Source organism: Empidonax traillii, unplaced genomic scaffold, assembly GCF_003031625.1.
Source record: "Empidonax traillii isolate 1590-97213 ecotype Southwest subspecies unplaced genomic scaffold, ASM303162v1 scaffold130:size970688, whole genome shotgun sequence".
NCBI lineage: Eukaryota > Metazoa > Chordata > Aves > Passeriformes > Tyrannidae > Empidonax > Empidonax traillii.
The window spans coordinates 376,605-401,193 of NW_020955323.1; the positions used below are offsets into that span (position 1 = coordinate 376,605).

At 43.0% G+C, this 24,589-nt stretch overlaps 1 protein-coding gene across 27 annotated transcripts in view; it reads right to left on the minus strand.

Annotated features, from left to right (window-relative positions):
• Window positions 1-18,908, minus strand: part of TCF7L2 (transcription factor 7 like 2) — a 176,355-nt gene extending 157,447 nt beyond the window's left edge. For 11 of the 27 annotated variants that reach the window (XM_027883601.1, XM_027883600.1, XM_027883596.1 and 8 more), the window contains exons 1-3: window positions 18,588-18,906; window positions 18,167-18,233; window positions 17,862-17,986 (exon numbers count right to left, since the gene is read on the minus strand). In XM_027883601.1, the coding sequence (XP_027739402.1) occupies window positions 17,862-17,986; window positions 18,167-18,233; window positions 18,588-18,776 (381 nt within the window). In that variant the 5' untranslated portion in view covers window positions 18,777-18,906. Of the gene's footprint in view, window positions 1-17,861; window positions 17,987-18,166; window positions 18,234-18,587 lie in introns of all 27 variants that reach the window. The other 16 variants (XM_027883603.1, XM_027883597.1, XM_027883599.1 and 13 more) reach the window with 5 other exon arrangements.
• Window positions 18,909-24,589: the final 5,681 nt, after the last annotated feature.

The window sequence follows — 24,589 nt, forward strand, 5'->3', positions numbered from 1 at the left end:
TGTGAAACATCAGCAGGGGAAGGGAGGGAAAGCCCAAATCATGTGTCCTCAGAAAGCACACTGAGGACTCAGCAAGTTGGAAAAGTGGAAGCTCACACCCCATCCACGAGATAGAACAGCTCCACACCACTTCTCCTCATTTCAAAACTGAAAGCATGGCAGAGACAAGAACGACAAGGAGCAGGGAGATAAATGTAGAAACTGATGTCGTGTCATGCTCTCATAAAAGGCCTGGATACACCTACAGAGCCTTCCTTATGACTGTCATATAAACATTACACTGGGGCTGTGTACAGGAGATTAAACAGGAGGGGAGGGAAGCTTCACATGTGTCACTCTACCAAAGGTTATTTTAGGATCAGCTTAGAAGCTGAGTAGTGGGTGGCAGCTGATTATATTACCAGAGGCATATTTAAATATCATGGGCCCAAATGCTCATCAGGATCTCTTATAAAGGGTTGTGGTTGTACTGGCACTTGAGCTTGAAACTTGGCCTGCAGAGCAGTCCCCTTCCCCAGGGCTGGAGTGATCCTCCCTGGGCATGAGCCTTCCCTCAGAACAGGACACAGACAAAGCACAAGCACTTTGGCTTAAAGGCCCATATTTATTCAAGGAATAATGTCAAGGAATATACCCAAGACTTGAGCAGGATCTTCCCAGCCAGGATCACCCTGCTGCCCTAGGAACCATGGTGAACCACCATAACCACATGGGATACTTGGGCACAGGGCACATTCAGCTATCACACAGACAGTCCCACATGGCCAAGTCATCGCCAGCTGTATTATCCCACAAGTCAGCACCAGGCCACAGTTTACCTGCTTCTGTGCATGACAAGTCTCTGATGAAGCCACTCACCCACTGCCTTTAGAGTTCCAACTGTCGGTGCATCACATTTTGATAGTAACTACAGGTGAAGGCGGGCTTTGGAGGAGCACAGCTCAGCCTGCCATGAATTCAGAAAAATGTGTACGTAATGGACTAATCTCTGCTTACACCAGAAGTGTCTCTGTTGTCCAACACAAGCACACACCTTCACAACCATGAGCCAGGAAACCAACGCTACCTGGTCACACAGTCATGCCCATGGCTTTAGACGGCCAAGCAAGTGCTGTCTTGAAATGGCCTAATTTCAGGTGATTTAGAGGAAACCACACAGCACATTCATACAATGAGTGACCACTCTGCAGGCCACAGCACCTAATGGCAGTGCTTGTTCTCACACCCAGACAGGCAGGCCCTCCCCTTAAAAAAATCCTCCCAAATGACTAGAAAATAATCAGACACTTGATTCTCAAATGTTGCCATGACCTCAAGTTTGCAGAAAAAGAAATCTTTTATATACATATACACGTATATTTTTAATATGTGTAGACACACACATATATGTATATAATGATCTATTATCAGCATTAAAATACTAGTATTATAGATATTGATGTTATATAGATATTAATATACTATACGAATATATATCAGATATTAAGAGTGTTCCTATCAATCTCTTCCAGATTTCTGCACTAAACCCCTGGTTCATAATCACCTCTACTTAAATATTTTCAAGGCTTACAGCACAGTTTTGCAGTACTACTTGTATAAAGTCTGCAATCGTTTACTGAAGCTCTTAAAGAGAGATTTATGTTAAAAATGAACTATTACCCTGAAAGGTAGCTAATTTTACCTTCATAAATGTGTAGTTGTTAAGTCATCCAAAATACTACACAAAAGTCAACTTCATTTTAGTTTAGATGTGGTTCCTCTCCCATTTTTAACTGTTCCAAGATTTTGGTACCTATGACTACACTGACGTCTTCATTTGATGAAAACCAAGTATTTCTACTGCAATTCTTGGATGAGCCACTGTGTCAGGTTTTGCAAGCCCAGAAGTAAAAATGAAATCTGAAATCTGGGTCTTAGTTTGGGTGGGCAATGTTCCTCCAAGTTGTAAAAGCACTTAAATAGCAGCAGATGTTAACTGCTCCTCCGGCTTCGTCAACCAATAAGACATCGCTCCTTGGCTTTTTTCAGCACAGCAGGCCCATTCATCCCAGGGCCACGTTCCCTGGTTTTCGCCCTGAACACGTCAGAATCAGCCAATACTGGACCTCTGGGTCTCTGTCAGGATCAGAGAGAACAAGTTGCCAGGCAGTGCCCACCTTGCCTGCTCAATCATTCCCAATAAAGAAACAAGTTTTACTACCTTTGGGAAAAGAAGTTATTTAGTTGCTCAAAAAGGGCCTTCAGTGAACTCCAAGGTGACCCCATACAGCTGCTACCCAACAAACTAAACACAACATACACTGCAGTGACTGTACAAAGCATGGAACAAGATGAACAATACAAATTTCTAAGGCAGGTACATAACGCTATAACAAAGTAACAAAGAAACGGGTGCAAACAGCAAAAACTAATACAATCTGTATCGGTAAGCACTGAAGAAAAGCAAGACAACACCAGATTCATCTTCCCTTACTTCAGTGTATATACATTCACACAAAGAGAAATCAATAAATTACTTTTTAAAAGTAAATTTCTTCCTTCTACTTGGATCGTATGTCTTTGATTGGTTTCAGTGAAATCCACACAACTACAAAGGCAAAGAACCACCATAACCACTAACTTACATCACCTGCCATAAATAAGATCACCTCAACAGTTTGCAATTCAGAGGTTAATCTACTTAAAGTTTTAGGACAAATCACTACTCATTAGCCTAGTGCAACTACACTCTTTGGCAGGAGAAGGTCACACCACCCACGAAAAAGAAAAATGCGTTATCTCTAGTGGTTCAAACCATGACACCTCATTGAAAGACTATTTTTATCCACCTTCCAGACAACCTCAAATCAGTGAGAAATACTTCTTTCCATAACTTCAAATTAGCTTTTCGTAAAGAACTCTGATTGTTTCTCCAGGATATGTCTGACAGTGTTTGAAAGGTAACTAATCCTCCTCTGAGCACAGGTACACCCACAGTTCTCTTGGTGCACAGCCAAGACAGGGAACCACCAATTTCTCTCTTGATCAAACAGTCCCATACCTGAGCCTCCTGTCGTGCCACTCAGCTGAGTTATTACTCATTGAAAAAGAACAGTAAGTAACTTCTGAGCCATTTCACAGGCAATAGTCTTTTTCTCTCCTCCTACATAAACCGAAATGCCAAATACCAAACTATTTGTAGCAGTCAGGATTAGTTCCTTACAGGAAAATCACCAAGAGGATAAACTGATCTGAACATTTATCTAATCACTAACAACTACTCCTGCTTATTAGTTTATTGTACCCCAAGTGCACAGAGTACTTAAGATACTAGAGAAAGTTTGATCTGTGCCTGCAGGAACTCCCATGAGTAGGAACGAAACCAAAGTAAGATGAAACTGCAAAAAAAAACCAATTCAATTTACAACCACTTGTGACAGCAAGGACGTGGATCTTCACTTTCCCTCTTCATGAACCTCTTTTAGCCTTTACTGGAACTATCCCCAAAGAAAGATGGCCCTTTGTTAAATATTCAGGAAGTTAAAGAAAACGGTAAATCTCTGCATCAACATAGCAGAATACCAAAAGGAGATATCCTACAGGCTCTAGCTCTTCATCTTCTTGGCTTTAGTGATGTTCTTGATGTCTTAGAAGGGTTACTCTGGTGGCATGAGACAGTAGGTCACCTTTGGAGACTACAAATAGCTTCAAAAAAAACCGAAAACTTTAGCACCACACAGCCCAACTTCCCTTAACTTTGCTCCTACCAAACATGGCATACCCACGTGAAGGTACATCTAATGCAACTTAATGATTGTATCAGGGTGCAACTGGGGTTGGTGATTGCTGGCACCACAAACCACCACAGAGCCCTAGCACCTCAGTTCCACGCAAACATTCAGGTTTAGATGTGATCACTCTGAAGGCAAACAGTGTGCAAGATCATCACCAACCAGCCTTGTGCAGCTATACCCTGAAAAGTGACTCCATGAAAGTGGTATGAGGGTGAGGTAGGGAAAAAAGAGGAGTGTGGTGTTTATTTCCTTTTAACTTTCCATTTCATCTGTGCTCAGTGCCATGTCTGAACACGTTCAGAAATTTCTTCCCCTCCCCATTTACGCTTCTTTCAAATCCTGGTCCTACAAATTTTATCTGGGATCAGAAAATTAAGCTGAATTTGTTTCTCTTTCTTATGCACACAGAGTAATAAAAAGACTTTGCAATCCAAATTCTGCACTTATGTACACCTGCATTAACCCCATTGTCTTCAAATTATTCCCTTAACAATGGCTGTGGGTTTGTACAGGTGTTGAACAAGCCCCGTAATTGGAATTTAACAAACAATTCCAACAGCAGGTGAAGGGGAAAAAAAAAAAAAAAAAAAAAAAAGGTGAGAATTCAGCTCAATCTTTGTGGCATTAGGTAACACATTCAAGGAGCAGGGGTGAGGAAGGTATTTAGGTGTGTACAAATTCTGACAGGCAACTCAAGTGATTTCCAAAAACTGCCCGTTTTCTACTGAGATCAACAAACCACAGCAACAGCAGAGAGTATAAATGAAAACTTGCTTCTCCTTTACACCATCTTTTCCATATTCTCTTTAGCCTCCTTCCTGCTTCACCAAGTATTTTGTTTCCAAAATAAACTTCCTCGTGGGATCACAATTTAGGCCACAATCCTAAACAGACCCACCCGGGCTGAGGACAACTCTTCAGAAGGTTGATATGGAGGCAAACCCAGAGCATTTGCAGGATCGGGACTGTGTTTGCACCACCAGCTCCTGGGAAGGTAAGAACTTCCAAAACACTTTTACACTAAGAAACAACTCCAACAGGAGACAGAGAAGCGAAACAGGGCCAGGCAGAAAAGCAGGATTGAGGAAATGCCATACAATAGGAAGAAGAGATTGGCTGCTCTGGGCTGCCACCTCAACTAAAATCAACAGATGCTCTTCCAGGCTGAGCTAGATTTTACATAGCTGTAAAATCAAATAAAAGCTTTCAGTTGTTGTCATGAGCTCTGGCTTGCAACCCTGACTTCCAATCAGCTTTCTCCAGCCCTCTTTCTCCATGTATCAAGCTACAGCCAGGACATGGACCACAGATGTGGTTAGGCTTTGTTGTGATGGATAACTTGGTCATAACAGTCTAACAGGAAAGGTTATCCATCTGGCAAATTGATATCAGTGACTTTATAGAGCCAGCAATTACTCCTCAGTGATGCAGAATTACTACAGAGCACTCAATAATGAAGAGATGCCAGTTACTGACAAATTACCAAACCAAGAAATTAATTACCAGCTGAGAAAAGAATGCACAAGGGATAAGACTGAGAAAGCCACGTTCAGGAGAGGTCCATCATTTGCAACAAGTACATTCTCATCAACAACTAGTCCTGGTACAGTTAGTACCACACTGGGTACTCTTTCAGGACGGCAGACATCACAACTGGTCTGTAAACCATCAATGGCTGAGACAAAATAGCATCATCTAAAAATGGAGACATTGTTCAACCTGAAGATGACACTATCCAACACACAAACCCCATTCTATGCTCCAACACTGCATAAGCAATTCAGCGCTACTGCCAGAAAAATTGTTGCCTCACAACTCCTTCTTGTGCCTACAAGACGACTTTTCCATGTTCAGAGAGCCCTCCCATGTTCATGCACCATGCTCACAGACAAGGCAACTGAATTAGAGGAGCACGTGCTCTAAGGAAGCACACACAGAAGTGTGCCTTGCTGAACACTGACAGGCATTTTTGCAATGCAAACAGCAAGACAAGTATTTTTTCCACAGCTTTTTCATGCTAGGGCACGACCTTGTGAAATAAAAAGAAATCTGCTTTTTGCCAAAACATGGAAAAATCTAGTTAATTCTTCATCATCATCATCATTAAAGGGAAAATAATTGATGGGGGTGGAGATGAACAGAAAAAAAATCTGTACAAAAACTGCACAAGACCTCTGAGCTACAATTTTCACAGCCATGACTATTTGCTTTAGCAATATATCTGTAATCAGCAGCAAGACCTTCCTTTATCCTCTGGTCCACATATTATGATTTTAGTGCAGATGCTGGCTGATCCCAGGCCTCCAGAAGAGAAGAGGGGAGGATGAATTAGAGATACAACACTCAGAGGGCCCCAACAAAACCCCTGACCAGCCATGCTACAGGTCTTCAAGGCATCCTGACACACAGAAACACAAGACAGAGCAACAACATCAGCCTAAATGGCTTCTCTCTCTCTGCATTCAGAGGTAATGGTGAATGAAGTGAAGAAACATAACACTGACTAAATGATTAAGTAAATTAGCCAAGGTCGTTACCTCCAAGCCTTTACAAAGAGGAGATCCTGAATTATTTGGGGGAGAACAAATAAAAGGCAATCACCAAAACTAAACAGTTATTTAAATGGAATCAAAATTACTAACATTACACCCAGGCTGATTACTTAAGAACCTCAAGGAGCTTAGTATTTTTCTTTTCTTTAGAAGTAAACGCGCACAGGAAATTCAGCAGTCACATTTTCTTCCTCGGGCAAGAACACCCGCACTGCTCGCTCACTCATTCACTCACATTTTTCTCTGTGCAGTGTCTGACCAAAAGGAACCCAGACCGAGTTCTCCAGACACTCCTGCTTATCACACAGCAACAACTCTGATTTTTACAGTTTTATTTGGCTTGCTTACAAGACTCAGTCTCATGTAATCCATGGGCCTGATCCTTCTCCTAATAAGAGCAATGGCAAAACTCCAGCTGATCAGTAGTTCTGGACAGACCTTGCAATGCCAAGAGGATAAACTTTAAGGGTCTGAGCCTTATTCATTCACTTTTCTGCTTCCACAAGTAATCCCTTTAAAAATAATGGGACTGCTCCTGAGAGTCAAAGATGCAGGACTGAATAAGAGCAGAAACTGATTGAGAAATATTTGGGGTTCCCCCTCCAGTAGAGCACAAGTGCATTCTCCAAAGCATCCTCTTATTTTTGGAAATCAAATGACAGCATCAATTAAAAAATTTAGTAAATAAAACCAAAATGCCTGAAAATGTCATTGGAGGCAGTAAGAAGAAACCCAAGTCCTCCTTCTTTTAAAACAAGGGCAATCAAATGATGGGTAGCTGAAAATGTGGCCACACACACACACTCCTTCATACACACATACATACACAGAGGCAGTTCATCAGAATTGAATCGGAGAGAGAAAGATGAATTTGAACCCTTTATCCCCTGTCCTTTATAAAGGCTGCCACTCAGTAAACGGAGATTGCTCTAATTACTGTGACAATTCTGCACCCCGTTCAAACAACTTTTGTGTTCTGGACAGGTTTCTCTGCGAGTTTGAAATTCTTGGCCTGAGAACCACTCTTGTCTAAAAGAGGTTTCTCGTTGCAAACGCAGAATGCAACACTAACAAGTTGTCCCTCTTTTCAGCTCCTTTCATTCTCCTCTTTTCCAATTGCCTGATTCAAGGCTTAATGGAAACTTGTCAAGGCTTTTCTTCCCACAAACCCTGTAGAGCCCCAAGGCAATCTGTGCACAGAGCAACCACAGGAATCTCATATTGTCAATTAAAATTGAATAGACACCTGATAACCAAGTATAGGTTCACGAATAATATACATCACATGCATGTACACAGATGTGCCCACACAACCACATAACCAGTCAGATGCCCACGTTCCAGCACACCAGCAGCACAGCAACACGCCAGGTCCTATTCACAAACACCCAGTGACACCCAGATTCTAGTTTTCACTTTTTCATTTCATATTTATTTAATTTAATTTCACATTTATGAAATTAAAAACTAAGTACTTTCAAGTACTGTAGTTGAGCAACAGAATTCAATGGAAAATAAACTAACTACATATACCAGGCATTTGGCCTTTAATAACCCTGGGGATTGCAAAGATATTTAGCTGCTATCCAGATAAAATAAGCTCTGTGGATATTCTTTACACAGCGGTTTTGTGACCAATGCAGTAGTTATGTTTGTGACTAGCTCCTGTTAGTACCTTGTTCTTTTCTTTTTTTTTTTTTTTTAATTGACACAGACATGTTTTCTGTGTTAATGTTAATCTACATTTTATCATGTAGTTTAAGAAATAAGAAAAATCCCACAGGAAAATGTAAGAGGGACTGAAATAAACTGAGACATTTGGTTAATAACAATAAAAATCTCAGAGAACTTAACTTCCAGACAACTATAATCTGTAACTCCTTTCAAAGGGAGAAAACCTTCCTGTCAGTGTCCCAGAGAAAACAAAGGTAGAAACACTGATTGCCATCTTATTCTTCTGATGTGTTCATTCAAGGTCATACCTTCCCCTGGATTCTTTAATATTGGTAAACATTTATAATAGAGCAGTTTCAATAGCAGTCTGTTCAGCCTGGGTGTAGATCAATGCAGCATCTATATGCCGACTTCCAGACCTTGCCTATGCCAGAGTAGTGGTCCTTGTTGTATAAATCTCTTAAATCTAATTAAACCAATGCAAACCTCTTACTGTGTATGCTCCCAAACCAGTTCACTCATTTAACGAAGTTAAAATTATTCAGGCTGGGGTTTAAAGGAGTTCCAAGAGAACCTTCATTGAATACTTGCATCAGTTAAAAACAGAAATCAATGTAGTGGCTTGTTTCCAGAACAGAAAAGCCTATAGCCTCAAACTTTTCCAGATCATGATTTAAGGAGTCACTGACTCCAGGGGGAGTTTGGATGTGCTCCAAGAGGTATGTCTCCACCTTTTCTTGCTCTATTTTTCCCTTTCTTAAAATAGGACTATTTGTTTCTATTGTATCAATATCCATATCTCATATCTCCATATTCCCCAGAAAGTTCTTTTGCAGTATTTTCAGTCCAGCATTTTCTATTTTTATTACTTCCCACATCTTCCTTTTGGAATTCTTTTTTAATGTCTCAGCTCCACCACCACCACTAGTGAATTAAAAAAACAAAAGAATGATTCTGTTGTATACAGCATCTTTCACACTGCAGATAGTCTGGAAAGATGTACAAAGCTGTGAGATAGATGCTGGTCAAGCACATTTCATTCATACTTGGTAGCCATTAGGCATGCAATTGTATTTCCCACAGAGCCTAGGGCACTAAAACCTGTTCTGCCAAGAGGGGAGAACAATTAAGCAGGACTAACTGTGTCAGTAGGACTAACAAAATGGTTATGGGACCTTTAACACAGGAGTCCCTCCTGAATTCAGCCTCACTCCCCAGCTGAATACCTAAAGGAACATCTGACCCCAAAAAGAAACTGCCCTCCCATCTTCTCCCTCCTTGCACTTCCTTCAAGCAGCACTAGCATTTCAAACAATACAAATCCATTCCCCACTCAAAGCCTACTTGGCTCCTATAATTCCTATCATCTTCCTGTCATCATTTCTTCCTTGCTGAAGCCAACAGCTTATGAGTCAGAGAACAATCATTAACTTTTACAACTTCCATACAAATCCACCTACTCATATTAGAAAAGCGGTATTGACATGCAACACACCCTCAGACCAAACTCTGACCCTGCCAAGATGCTCCACACTTCTGTGGGAAAGTCAGATACTGCAGAAGCAGGAGCTCGTTCAAGAAGGTACCATTGGAAACAACCTTTTTTTTTCCCCTCCCAAGAGCGAAGGGCCATGGAGAAGCAATATATCAATACCACATTTAGTTGAGTTTGGCTTTCTCAATACCTTTATCTACTGTTGAAGAACTTGGCCATTGGTTCAAGACACACGGGGCCTGATGCAAAGCCCTTCGTTATTAATAGAAGCCTTTTTTCCACTGACTTCAATGGATCTTGGACCAAGCCCAAGGAAGACAAGATTTCACAGCAGTAAGAGTGACACACATTCTCCGCATTCAAAAAAAGAAAAAAACACAACAATGCGCAGCATTTACGATGTCAATCTGTATAGCAGTTTTGTTTGTGTTTTGCTTTTTTAAAACAGGCTCTAGGCTGTCGGATTACTGCACCCAAAAAAGTCTCTCTGAAGCTGGAAGGAATTACGGGCAGATACAAAATGCTATGGTGAGATACAGAACATTCCCAGTACCACCCTCAACTAGGATATAAAGGCATCCTCTACCACAACATTTCTTGTAAGTTGCTGCAGCCACACGTTAAAGTGTCCCATCACTATAAACTCCTCCAGTAACAGCTACAATATTACCCATGATGAATTAATTTATATTAATAAGGCTATCGCACGTATTTCCATATGAAACCCATTGCTCTGGAGCATTAATAAAAACCTCACCAGGTGAAGTAACATGGTACCCCCATATTTAGCCTAAAGAAATTTAAAATAAATACATTTAGAACAAAATTGCTAATATCTTTAGTTTATCATAATTGGCACAGCAAGCAGAAATCCAGTTATCTTCTCAGTCCGTATTTATAGCATCACCCATTCCCATTCATTCCGCATTTTCTCAGAGAATCTGCTGTACCCTACATCTGCAATTCATTGACTTTACAATTTACCACATGTTGAGATGGAGAGGTCTCAGCTCCATTTGAATCACTGCACAAATATGCAAGTGATTTATCGTTCTAAAACTGAAGACTGCAGAAGAACGACTCCACTTTTCCTGAACATTACTCCTTCTGGCAGACCATGAACAATTACAGCGCCTACTAATTAAGCTCTGTAAATGTGCTGTGCCCTGCTAATGCCTACCAGGCCTCAAATTTAGTTGCATGAAGCCAAACTTCAGCCAGCGACTTAACTCATTCAGCACTGCCCAGTTGCCTGAGCGTGACCCCACAAAGAATAAAGGTCGAGGGTTTAGCCAACCTAAAACAAAGGCGTGAGACTGAACAGATTTTGCCGGAAAGAATCAGAGGAGGGGGGAGATGCCGGAGGGGGAAGCATCTTGGGAACGGGAGGAACATCCTCGTTGATAACCTGTTAAAAAGGTACAATACCACACCAGCTTTGCAGCGCTGTGCTGGGAGATTCGGATCTGTCCCTGGGGGCTAATAAGTCACAGCGCTCCATTGATTAGGGAAATGCATAAAACCTTCAACAGAACTGTACAGCTATTTGTGGAAGAGCTGAATTGACAGCCCCTTCTTTTTTTAAAAAAAGTCAGGTTTTACATGACTTGCAGAAGAAAAACATATGGCCAAAGGAGTGCAGCTTTCCACCACACACATAACCCTGCTTTTTTCTTAAATTAGTCTCCAAGCACAACAGTAACCTATAGGGAACCTGAAATCAGCTGCTGAAGAAATTAAAGCTAAAAGTAATACCTAGGCATATTTAAGTAATCATATTATCTTGTTAACACACACACACACACACAGAGTACAGACAAGACAGCAGCACTTCAAACCTGACTGTCCACTCTAGCAAAGCGTGTGTAATGCGGAGTGAGCCGAGAACAACGAGCATTGCTGAGCAAAGCACTGTTTCTTCTCGGGCCCCAGACTTTCCTGACACTTAAGAGTCAATCCCCAGATCCCAAGCTTCCCCTCCAACCATCCGTTCAAATACTGGCGTTTTCCCTCTGCCCTCCCCCCCCCCTCCAAGTTTCTACAATTTCTCCTCATGCTCCAACATCCCTCCTTTGTCCTCCAATTAATCTCCAGTGGCCCCCGCTCTCGCTGTGCCTCCCCCCCAGTTAACCCCTCCCAAAACACCACCCTCCAAACATCCCCCCTGCTCCCCTCCACACTGACCTACACGTTGATCCCACATTGTTCCTTCCAGCAGGACACAGGGCTTCTCCCCTAAAAACTGCCTCTAACCTCAACAGCTTCATTCATTCAATGCATGTTTTCCCTTAATGTAGGTTTTTGTTGCTTTTTAAGAGGCTCTGTTTTATACACAAATATATGTTTTTGTACATATACAAAAATATATACACTCTAATACATGTATTTCCAAGCATCCACCTTTTGCATAAAGCCTGATGTAATTCTGCCTTCCCCCCCCAGCTCAGCGGTATGTGAGCAAATTAAAGGACGTTTCCAGGTGTCATCTGTCTTTAAATGTTTGCTTGTGTTGGTATCTAGGAAATACTGCACAATACTACTGCTAAGACCTCTGCAAAGGACACGAGCTGTGCTAAACTTCCCTCCTTCAGCCTGGCTGCATCACCCACTGCACAGCCTGTACAGCACCGCAAGCGTTAATTATAAACTTCAGAGCATACGTAAAAAAAAAAAAAAAAAAAAAAGAAGGCACAAACATAAAACAGCGGTTGGGAGGAGGAGCAGAAATATTCTTTGCTTTTAGGTGGGGAGAGAAAGGATTTCCATATCTCCCCCACACACCCCCAGCACCACACTTCATCTCTCATTGCTTATAATTAGTGAAAGAAATTTGACCCACTGCCAGTGTCTGTGGACCTTGGATATTATAAGGCCAGCGTGGCGTCAAATATCTTAACATTCATAAGTGTTATAGGCTGTAAATAAACCCCGTGGATTTACGACCCTGCGGTGCTTGCCAGCAAACGACTGTGGCACATTTCTTTCAGCAGACCTGTCGAGGTGCAAGTTTGCCTTTGGTTGTAAAATTAACCATTTCCTTCACAAATGTGCCCAATTAGAAGTCAAAGTTTTAAGGCTTACTTACATATTTGCCAGGACATGGGACTGAGGAGACACCCAGGGAACGCAGCTTTAGACTTCCCCCCCAACCTCACAACTCCCTCCAAAGCAAAACTTCTCACAACAGCCCCAATGTGCAAGGCGAGTGTCTAATTTCACCAAAAAAAAAAACTGAAAAAAAGCCAAACTGACAACCTGACCGCTGTTGCATTTACATGTGCCTATCGCCAGCCCTCATTTTTGGCTGCTCTGAGGCTGGGGGGAGCAGGCGTCTCCCCCCCCGGGGCTGTGCCTGGAGAAGGATCTCCTCCCTTCCCCCAGGATAATGTCATCTGCTTCCTGTGTAGGAGAGCATTTGCTAAATCCAGGTTGTCTCATGCTTAACTGCCAATAATCCAACTTCCACATAACTCCCAGACAGCTGGGAAAAGGTCCTCGGAGTTTTTAGTCATGGTACAGAAACACACGTCCACACTAAAAATCTGCAGCTGTCCTTTTTCTCTACACCACATTTTTTATCTGATTTTGGGGCCCAGTCCTGAAAGTCTTGACAAATTTAAAACATTTTTACCTACATTCTGGTTTACAAGCGCCAAAGAAAGCTACAACATGCTCCTTCCCCCCCACTCCATCTTCAGCTGACAAATCAGCACATATTTGCTTGAACAAAAAGCAAAGGGGAAGAAGGGAAAAAACAAACCATCACCCCAATCAACATCCTCAGTCCTTGTATGAATGCATTCAAAAAAACCTGGAAAGGCATCTACTGTATTTTTTTTCAGTACAGATCAGCCACTGGTGCACCTATTAAAATTGTTCGATTTCCAAAGCAAATATTATTTTTAATGAAGTGCAGTCCTGCAATTATCCTGTACACTCAAGTAACAGTACTGCATTATATTGTTTTGCAAGGTCTCAGAAACATGAAACTTTTCTCTAACTAATTTTCATAGCCCCCTAAAGAGAAACTGATGAAGTAAGCAATGTAGCATTTGCTCCAGAACAAAATCTTATGGGGGGGTGGGGGGCGCGGAGAAGAGACAGAAAATAGGGTAAAATCAAAAATAAATCAGCTTCTTTACTGAAAGTAAGTTAACAAACACAGTCTGTTTGCCACTGTATACCAGCTATGCTAATGCTATAGCAGAGTGATTCAGCAATCTACCTAATTAAGCACAAGGAAAGTTTCTTTATGGAGGTTCCATTTGATTTACACCACGGGATCATCAGTTCTTATTTAGCAGCTTGTTTTTACACAAGTCCAGAAACTTTATTAAAAGCATGTCCACTTTGTTTTGTTTTTTTTTTAAACAAAGCAAATAATTCACTCTCCACTGAATAGCTCTGTATCATAAAGTACCAAAGTGCTGACATATTAAGTTGTATCTACATTATTAAACTAGCTGGTGGACGTTAATACTATAATCCATACTGCAGACATTAAACCTCAACCATAAAGATTAGTAAAGAATTAATATTGTCACATCGAGACTGAAACCTTAACACTCCAGCCATAAATATTTCTGAAGGAGATGAAAAACAATTAGCATAAATACCAAAGAAGGGCAAGAACACCTGTTCTTTTTCAGGGCGATAAGCATTTTATTGTTCTCTATTTAAAATGTAATGACCTGTGTAATTACAGTAATATTACATTGTATTGCAAGGGCTTGGAATGTCACACTTTGAAAAGTGTTGTCAAAACAATTGGAGGGAGGAAAAAAAAGGACCACCATTAACCCTTCACACCCCAGGGTCTACAGCTTTTGTATTAGGAAGGATTACGTTGTCTGATAAAGGAAAACATCAATTTTTCGAGCCAATTAAAGAAAAAAATGTTTCTTTCTAAACATAAAAATTGAGGCAAGGGCTCTGTTGTCCAACACAGTTATTCCCAACTACCAAACTTCAGAACCCAACACAAGCTTACCCCTACAGTTTCACTCAGCCAGCAACAATTTACTGGAAAGGTGCAACAGCACTAGCAAAAATAAGAGCATCTGTCAGCAGAGTTTTCTCAAATCACGACGCATCTATTTGCTCACCGAAAGCATTAACCAAGCTCCAAATTTAGGCTAAAAATTAAGTACACCACTTATTCATTTTCCAACTCTGAAAGGAAAACAGTCTCCTTTATTATCGCTAACAGGCAGCTACCCCACAGCCTCTGCAAGTGCAGGGATGGAACTGGTGCTCTCAGATGCGTCACTTCATTACTATTTGACTAGACTTCTACTTAATACACATCTATTCTTACAAGCAAGCCACAGTATTCTATCAATAGCAAGATTAACATGCAAAAAATCTCTGACTTTTAGAAATAAAATGATTCCTATCAAGCTTGAGAAACAGTCTGCAGTATTTAAAGCATTATCCTTGAGATAACAGATTATTCATCATCAACAGATTTTATGATACTTCATAATTCTTCACATTCCTGAAGCAGTAAAGGAGAAAACGCTGCCCACAAGTTTGCTCCTAAACAGACAATTACAGGTATATTTACAAAACACAATAATCCCAAATAAAACAAAAAGAACAAAAATCCAGGGGAAAAAAAACCCGCAACAAAAAAACCACACCCACTGACTTTTAAGATTCTACAACAGCAAAAGGAAAAAAAAGCAATTTTGCTACATATCTGCATCACCTCTTTACCTTGCATGCTCTGACACTCAACAAATATGGCTCCAGGAAAAACTACATAAATAAAAATAAAATTCATAATTATGCAGAATCGTCTATACCTTTCCAACCTGTATTTAAAAATAAAATAAAATCAAAAAGGGGAGAGAAAGATCTAGTTCATCTGGAATTGAAAGCTGGTACAGCAGAGAACTAGAATCCACCTAAAAATAGTGTGTGACAGACAACAGCTATCCCGCTGAATCTTTATAATATTCTGCTCTCAGGCCTAAATAAACAACTTTAATTTTTCCTGGCTATAATTAAGTGGCAGGCAAACAAACAAGCATACGGAATGTGAAAGAATAAGGTTAAGAAGATAGGAGAAGGTTGCTGGAGCCTGAATGTGGAAATAAGAAAATTGCCTATTGAGTGTGGAAATATCCTTTCAGAATTCATCTGATAACACAAGCAGGCCACCTGCTATACTAACAATAAACCAACCTGTAAGCTTTTGTACAGCACCTTTAATTCACACAAACCCAACATTCCTATGGAGGCCTTTTCTAACTGTGGGGGGAGCAAGGGGAGGAAAAATACTCCAGGAGAGCTAACTGCTGAAGGATCCTATCTCCACATGCTAAGCAAAAAAGGATCTGTAATAAAAGAAACAAGGAAAAAAAGAACTGTAGCTGTTGTAAGAAAAATGCTTTAAGAAAAAGGCAGCAGAGGTGTGCTTCCTATTAGTGTGCACTTAGAACAGTGGAATGCACTGAAGGTAAAAAGGAGGAAAAAAAGGAACACAAAGCTTCACAATTCATAACAAAGTGATCTGTAACAAAGATTGTTTTGCCATCTGGATTCCGGTAGTTATGGAATTTGGAATTTATCACCACCATCCATATACATGGGTGACCGTACTGAAAAGAAAAAAAAAATAATGCATTCAGCCCCTGAATTCCCCTCCCCATCATTACAATTGCAAACTGCAGTCACCCCTCTGCTACTGTCCCAGAAATCACCTCCTCGCAAAAAGAGCCTCACAAGCTTCCAAAACAAAACCCTAACACAGCCCTAAATATATGCAAAGTCAGAAAACCTTCCTCACAACCTCCCTGTCACTCTGCATTTACTAATCTGTGTCTACTGACGTTTTACTAAGTGAAAACAAGACTGACCCGATGTTTAATATTTTAATGCTTTAAAACACTTGTAGATCTGATACACTGAAGTTGTCCAAGCCCTCAGTCATTAGTACGGCTTCAACATCTACCCAACAGTAGATCTATTATTGTAAATCGCTATCTCGTGTTACCACAAGGAAAAAAAAAAGTGTATAAACACACATGGTGATGGTGGGGACGCTTCAGATTCAGAAACACAGAGAAGAAACAAAACAGCAACGCCAAAGCCATGGGAAGGAGTAAGTGGTGTCTGGAAGTTCCAGTGGATTCGACCGTTTAAAATGAAAATTTTTTAAAACTCTTTTAAGACAAAAGTGACACTTAAAAAATCTGATGTCAGAGCAGAGCACACTACGAGTGGGTGACACTACGAGCGGGAAAACAGCTGAGACTGCAAACCCACCAGCACAGCCCAAAGTTTCCTGGGATCTGGGCTAAACCTCGCTCTAGCTGCAGGCACACGCAGACCTTCACCCCCGCCACTGAACCCCAACTTAAGGGGGGGGGGGGGAGGGGGAACAAAAACGGCAGAAAACCCAACAACAAAAAAAAACCGGACGCTTTCAGCAAACTGTTTTCCTGCCAGCATACTTCCAGGAGGAATTTTGCTCGACTTGTCTGATTATTTTCTGCGCCGCTGTTGTTGTTGTCAGAGCCAAGCGAGGCGAGTTGTTTCCGGGCTCAGCCCTGTGCCCGGCTCCCCCCGCCACAGCCCCGGCCCGCCGGGCAGGGCAGCCGCGCTCGGCCCCCGCACGCCGCGGGGCGCGGATCGGGGCGGCCGGACCGGGCTGAGCCCCGGCTCAACTCGCGGCACCCGCGGCCCGAAGGGGCACAATGAAATCGCCGCTCCCGCAGGCCGGGGCGGGCGAGGGCAGGAGAGGGTTAAGGGGGAGGAAAGGGGAGGGGGAGCCGGCCCAGCCGCCACGGAGGAGGGCAGGAGGCGACGGATCACCATGGAAAACGAGGAGTTTGGAGGAGCGGATCGCAGGCTCGGCTGGGAGAAAATGACCCCCCTTTCCCCAAGGATGGGAGAGAAGGGAAAAGGGGGGAAAAAAAAAAGGAAGCAACTCCTCGGTTGTTTTTTTTTTAAATTATTCCCATTTTTGTTTTGAGTTGTTGTTTGGAATTTGTTTGCTTTTCTTTTCCCTCCCCACCCCCCGCAGGGGGAGGTTACGAGGGCTCCAGAAATTTGCCCGCAAAACTGAAAGTAAAAACAAACAAACAAGAAGAAAAACGAAGGGGGGAAAGAAAGGAAAAAAAAAAAAAAGGAAAGAGAAAAAAAAATAGTATGGCGAAGTGTAAACAAACCCCCTCCCGCCGCTGCCCGCGGAGTTTGGAAAGTTTGCGGCGCGGGGGAGGGGGCGGCGGGCAGGGCCGGGACGAGCGGGGCACCGGGAGCGCGGCGGCGGCGGGAGCCGGGGGAAGGACCGGTGGGGAGGGAGGGGGGGGAAGGGAGGGAAAGGAAAGAGAGTGGGGAAAAAAAAAAAAGGGCACTTACCGTTCTCGCCGTCGGAGAGAGCGATCCATTGGGCAGATACGGGCTGCTGAGGTCGGGGATCATTATAAAGGGATAACCCGGGTATGGTGGGCCCTTAAACAACCCTCCATCTTGCCTCTTCGCAGCTAACATGGCGGGGAGACACGAGCGGGAGCGGGGAAGGAAGGGGGCAACAGGGGGAAAAGAAGGGAGGGAGGGGGGAGGAAAACTTTTTTTAGCAAGTGTCCCCAAAAGGGGAGCCGGGCGCCCGGCGGAGGGGCGGCGGGGCGGGCGGGCGGCGGCGCCGGCCGGGCCCGCGTACTCACCTTCTTCTAAACTTTCCCGGGATTTATCTCTGAAAGTTTCGGACCGAGGCGGGGGCCGCCGCTCCGCCTGGGAGCAAGCCGGGGGTCGGCGTGGGGCAGTTGGGGAACAGGGTGGTTGGCGTGGGGAGGGTGTTTTTTGGGGGGGTTGTGGGGGGGGGGAGAAGGGAGGAGAGGAGGAATGAAAAGCGAAGGAGAAGGGAAAAAAAGGTGCGGGGAAGAAGGTGGAAGGAGAGAAACAAACAGAACAAAACAGAAGGCATCGTTACAAGTTGGTGCCGCGGAGAAAAGTTGGTCGCCGGCGGGAGCGGGACCCGGCGCGGCGCCCCCGGCCCCGGCCCCGGCGCGGCCCCGGGCGGGCAGCGCGGCCCCCGCCCGCCCGCCCGCCGCCCCGAAACGGCCCCGCGGGGGGCTTCCCCCGTACCTCCGAGTCTGAGGAGCTGTTTTGATTCGTTTCTGATTCATTGACGAGAGACGACTTGACATCAGCTAAATCCCTCTCCGCCGAGGAGTTCTCGGAGATCTTCTCCTCCTGCTCCCCTTCGTCTTTGAAAGAGATCAGTTCATCGTTGGCGCCCAGGTCGTCCCCTCCACCGCCGTTCAGCTGCGGCATTTTCCTCCTGCCTCACCCCACCAGCAGCAATTTTGCAAAAAGGGGAAGGGGAAAACAAAAGAAGAAAAAAAAAAAAAAGGAGGGGAATGGGGGGGAAAAAAGGAAAAAGAAGAGGGGAGGGGGGGGGAAAGTTTGCACCAAAAAAAGAAGAGTCCAAGGTGAAAGTTTCTTTTTTTCCCCTTCTCTTTCCTCCTGGGGAGGGGAAAAGAGGGAGGAGGAGGGGAGGGAAATGTCTCTTCTTTGCTCCTTTGCACCAGTGACTTTAGGCTTCTTCCTTTCCTTCTTCGGGATTTTCTCTTTCTTTCTTCCCGGGAGCTGCTCGGCGTGCACTGCGCGCACACGCACACCCGCGCACGCACTCGCGGAAAAATTAATAATAATAAAAAATATATAAACCGTGGGGAGGGGGGGCTGCAGGGGGGGTAAAAAAAAAAAAAAATAAGGCAACAAACCAAGCCCAGAAGTCAGCTGTGACGGGGGGGGGCAGTCGCCGCGGATATGGGGAGCCTGTGCCGCTCGGGTTTGAGTGAGTTGAAGTTGGACTGAGAGCTTTTCAGTTCAAAGGCGGCGCTGATTGACAGATAGAAAAAGGGGGATCGAAATCCGGAGGAACGGAGAAGTCTGGGATCCGGGATTATTGACAGGGAGCGAGAAACACACCAGGCACTTAATGAGATGCAGGAGGGGGCGGGGGCTCCCCGGTGACGTCTGCATAAATAAACAGGTCTGGGGCGCGGGAGGGGGAGGAGGAGGAGGGTGGGGGAAGTAGGAAACTAACAATGATCCTTTTTGGCATGGGAGCGGGAGCGCGAGGGGAGGGCACCGGGGGCGGGGGCGCCGCTGGGGGGGCCGGGACGCAAAAGGGGGTGGGGGGTGGAAAAAAAAAAAAAAAAGAAAAGAAAAAAGGGAGAAAAATTAAAAAAAAAAAAAAATCGGTGTGCTGTAGCCCAGAACTCTGGGACGGGGGGGAGCGAGGGGAAAAGCACCCGAACGGGTGTCCCTGTCTCCGCGCTCCGGGAGCGCCAACTTTTACATTCTGGGCATTAATAAACATATCATCCCCCTGCAGCCCGGGTTCTCCTGACGGATGTGTGTGTGCCCTTATTATTTGGGTACATGTGACGGTAGAGTGGTGGGGTGGGTGTTTTTTTTCAAACCGTTAACATTTTTCATGCTACTCGTTGGAGGTGAGAAACTCCAATCATAATAAACACTAGAATATAGTAAAAGCCTTTTTTTTTTTTTTTCCAGCAGCACTTGCTCCTTGCATTTATTATGGTTATAACACGCAGGATGAAAATGTGCGAGATCACTCGCTGAAGATCAGATATTTCCAAATTATCTTATAGTAAGGCATAATGTTTTCTGGTCCTTGATGAAAAAAAAAAAAAAAAAAAAAAAAAAAAAAGGAAAGGAATGTGACTGCTAAGAAGTTAATTAGCATGGCAGGACGGAGAATCAAGGACTCCCAGACTTCAGAAGTGAAAAGTTGTGGTGGCGTAAACATCACGCTGCTGGGGGGAATCAAAGTGAAAGCGGCTGGTCCCCGCAAGGAGGAGGGGGGTCCGGGCGGGGGTCCCCGCGGGCTGCGGGGGGTGCCCGGTCCGCTCCGGGGCTGCGAAAGTCACCGGCCGGGGCTCTGCCTGCACGGCAACAAAATGGGGAGCAGAGTCATGCGGATGCAAGAAATGGCATCCGTTCCCCCGAATCTTAATGTGGCGAGGGGGGAAGGGGGAAACAAATTGATCTTCCAGCAGTGACAAATTGTAACAATGGACGAGTCAATTGGAAACTTTAACATGGGCAAGGAACAAAAGGAGGGGAGGGGGGTTGGGGGGGGGGGGAAGACAGTAATTTCAATGGGAATTAGTAAATTGCCTAATGGAAATGGTGTTTGAAAGCAAGGGACAGGCTGTACTAAATAATCCAAACATTCCTCTAGAAATCTAACCTGCTGCTCATGCTAAGGGTCATTCAGCACATAGGGTTTCCAAAACAAAGCCAATTTGTCATGCAATATTTAGAGAGTTTGGGGGTTTCAGCTAAACTGTCTTCTATAAAAAGAATAATAAAAATAATAATACAGAGATCGACAAGGCTAACACGAATTCTCAGGCATTAAAAAGTTCACATAGAAATTTGCATACTAAAGGGAAAGATGCAGACAAAATAGAAATAAAAAAATCACTGCAACTTACAACTTTAATATTAATCAGTAAAGCAGAAGTAGAGTGAAAGGAAGCATGAAAAGAAGTAAAACAAATGTGTACATTTAATCAGACAGGATTGCATAGGACACAAAGAACAGGGCTAATTAGTCTCAGCAGGTAGGGACTAACCTTCAGACTTCATAAATAAATAAGTCTGTGAACAATGTCTAAGTGGGAATATGGAGACAGAAAAGGGATTATTTTAAGACACCAAGTAAAAACATGACTAATGAAATACTTCACTGTTAACTCAATGTACAAATGCATTGAACAGTTTCTTTTACCACTGGTCTTTTGACTAACTTGCTTTTTACTTTCAGAGATTTTACTAAATAACTGTCTGTGGGCATGCACGCTCCCCATTTGCCCCTGATTATGTACTTACTGTCTTTGCAAACTAGTGCCTTGCAGAGTGACATTTTAACAAATATTCTCCATTTTTGTTTGCTTTTTGATTTTTAAAATGCCTTTATATCCCAGAACAATACGAGATTAGAAATACAAATGTGACAGACTCCTATTTACTTTGCAGGGCCATGTGTTATAATTTGATCCAAATGAACAAAAACAGTTGCACAGTTTTGTTTTGTTTTTCAAAGATCTTTTCACAATCTGCTATGGATTTTTTCTTAAACAAGCATGCTTTTGCTTCAGTCCTGTTGTAGTTGCTAACTACTTAGTAAGCAATATCAAAAGTTGATGTGTGCAAGACAGACCCAGTTGTTGCCCAAATGTGGTTGCAGAAAGTGATCCTGATTCTGTAGAGCGTCATACGTGCAAGTACCATCACTAACAGACTATCTGTGAGGGTGATACACATGTGAACTACTCGTGCAAGTAACATTACTCACGTGAGTAAATGTTGGTAGAAAGGAGCTTGGCACTGTTTGCCCCAGTGCCACGTGGCGGTTCTGGATGTAGAATATGTCTCTGGAAGGCCCAGAGATGTGAAAGCTGTTTCCTGGGCACGTTTTCACGCCTGGAGTTTTGCCACTGCAACGGACTCAGAGGAGCCCCACAAAGGGCCAGGAAACTCCTTTCTAGTTTTCATGGCAACATCAAGTTCTTGGTATTGGAAACTTCTGGAGGTTTGTTTTCAAACTGAAACTGAGTGTGGTTGTGAAGTCCGAGGATTTGCGATGATTACTAAACCAACAGGGTTTAATTAAGGCAGTACAAATCACTCCGGATAGTTTATGCACCTGATTTGTATCATTGCCCATTATGTACCGGGTCTTGTTTCATGATGGGGGAAGTGAGAGCTCTCCAGGGGTCAATAGCACCTGTTGAGTAGTATGTTCTCAGGTGATACTTTGAATAAAAAAAAAAAAGTATAGTGTTTAACAATGAAAGAAACAAAATATTAAAAAAAAAAAAAAAAAAGGCAAGCTAATCCATGGCATGAAACCGTATTTACTGTTTGAATACCCAATATTAAGTAACAGCTGGTGAGACAAGTTCAGGAAAGCCAGGTACTCCAAGTTCAGGAAATGTTGGCTCTTTTGCCAAAGCTGACCTTCTAGCACAGATGAAGAAGTGCGAGTGCCTTTCTCCAAGCTTTTGCAATTCCGACAACTTGGTACAATATACCAAATGCTGAGCGATGGGGTTTGGTTACAGACGATGGTGTCACCATTTTACACTTTGGCCCAACATTTTGGTCCCAAGAATCCTGCCGTCTCGTGAACAGGAACAGTGGAAAAGTCAGGTTCACCTGCCAGTTCACATTGCAGTGAACTGAAGAGGGAAGAGGTTGATCAGGGGCAGCCAAGGAGATTTATTGTTTTATGAAAAATGTTTTGGAATCTTTAATGTCTCACCAGAGGCCCGTCTCTATTGGAGAAACATGGCCAGCTAATTGCCAGCTGGATCTCCTGGGTAATATTTACAAATTTGGGGTGAGTCATCTGTTTTCATGGTCTTCTCCAAAAGGTCCCAATGTAGGTTACAATGTGTAAAATTCAAATTATTTTTATTTTGAAAGATAAAAGGATTTCGGTTGACCAGGCTGGGATTTGAGTCTACAGCTCAAAGGAGTCCGTATGTTTACAAATAATCTTGGATCATTAAATCTGCTCTGAATGTCGGAAAAAAAAAAAAATCAATATTGAAAAGGATCCAATAACTTGAAGCAAGCACATCTGCCCAGTGTTTTACCAGTACTGGCTCTTCCAGAATTAGCAGAGGGGAAATTTTTTCTAGGGCAGACAAGATGACAGCAGGAAAACACAGAAACCATGGCTCCTGTCTGCAGTCACTTGCATTGACGGAAACAAGCACATGTGAAAATTCAAGAAAGCTAGCAGATGAGAAAATATCAACAAACAACCAAACCATGGTGCTACCGCTAGATTTCTTTGGGGCTTTAGATTTTGCACATACTGACCAGGTCACAGTGTGTTATTTGAGCAATAGGGTGGGCTGTCAATCTGCACTTGACGGAGAAACATTGGAAAATTGGGTATCAAAAAACCATGTGCATTGTTTTTCAACCTTTTAACACAGCCTGGTGTCTCTCAATCCATGCTCTGCCTCCCAAGTCATGGCTACGGCTCAGTAGGAACATACCTCCCTTTTAGCACCTAAACCACAGCTTTACCTCTTGCTTTTGTTAGAGATAATTCTGTCAAATAATAAAATCGTTAATGGGTAGAAATATGCATTCATGCAGGGATTATTCACACTTTATCATGAGGTGATATCAAGCACTATAGGAGTGAATGACAAGAAATAGGCTTCTGAAATTCAGAGCCCTCCATAAGTATACCATTTTTATTGACAACACATCTTTTAACCCTAATAGTAATGGAAGAAATCCAATAAATGAAACATTTACTGCATAACTTGCCTTATTTTCGGGTGGTGTCTGATTCCTTTCTAGCTGTCTCTAGAAGATGTTTTTAGCCTAATTTGCTCCCTAGAAATTTCACTCACTAGAGTTATACATCTATGACGTTTTATTGCCTGAAGCCAAGTCTGAATAAGAACTTTCTTAAGATATACTTATCCTAATGTCAGTCTACAAGAACTGAGCTGCTTTAGTTTGATTTATTTGTGCAACAGAGATATATGTGCACCTATATAGCTGGCCATTTCCTCAAACTGGATTTAATATTCCAAACACAAACAAATAAGAGGAACCAGCAAATTTATCCATGGTTAGTTATAAATAGACACTTTTAAACTAATCACCTCAGATTTGTATTTATATGTCTCTGTTTTCCAAACCAACCAAAGCAGTAGGCCATTGCAAAACACACTCATTTCAGAGGAAAGGAGTTGAGTGTATGTGTCTATATATATATGGTCACAGGCAAACATCAAGCACTAGCCAGATGCAATATGTTCAACTATCTAAGAAATACAACATGACGTTTAAGGACCTGGAGCATGGAGGTCATTGGTTGACACTGCAGACCACTGCCTGGCTGGTTCCCTGGGCTCTTTCTCCTGCCTGTTGCCTCTGGCACCCACATGGGCAGTGAGTGCTTTGGAGCAAGGGCCTTCCTTTGCTCAGTGCTTTTGCTGGGATATTGGTCCCTAAACAGAGTTTGTGGATAATATGGTGATAAAGGTAATAACATGGTAATAATTTGGCTTGCA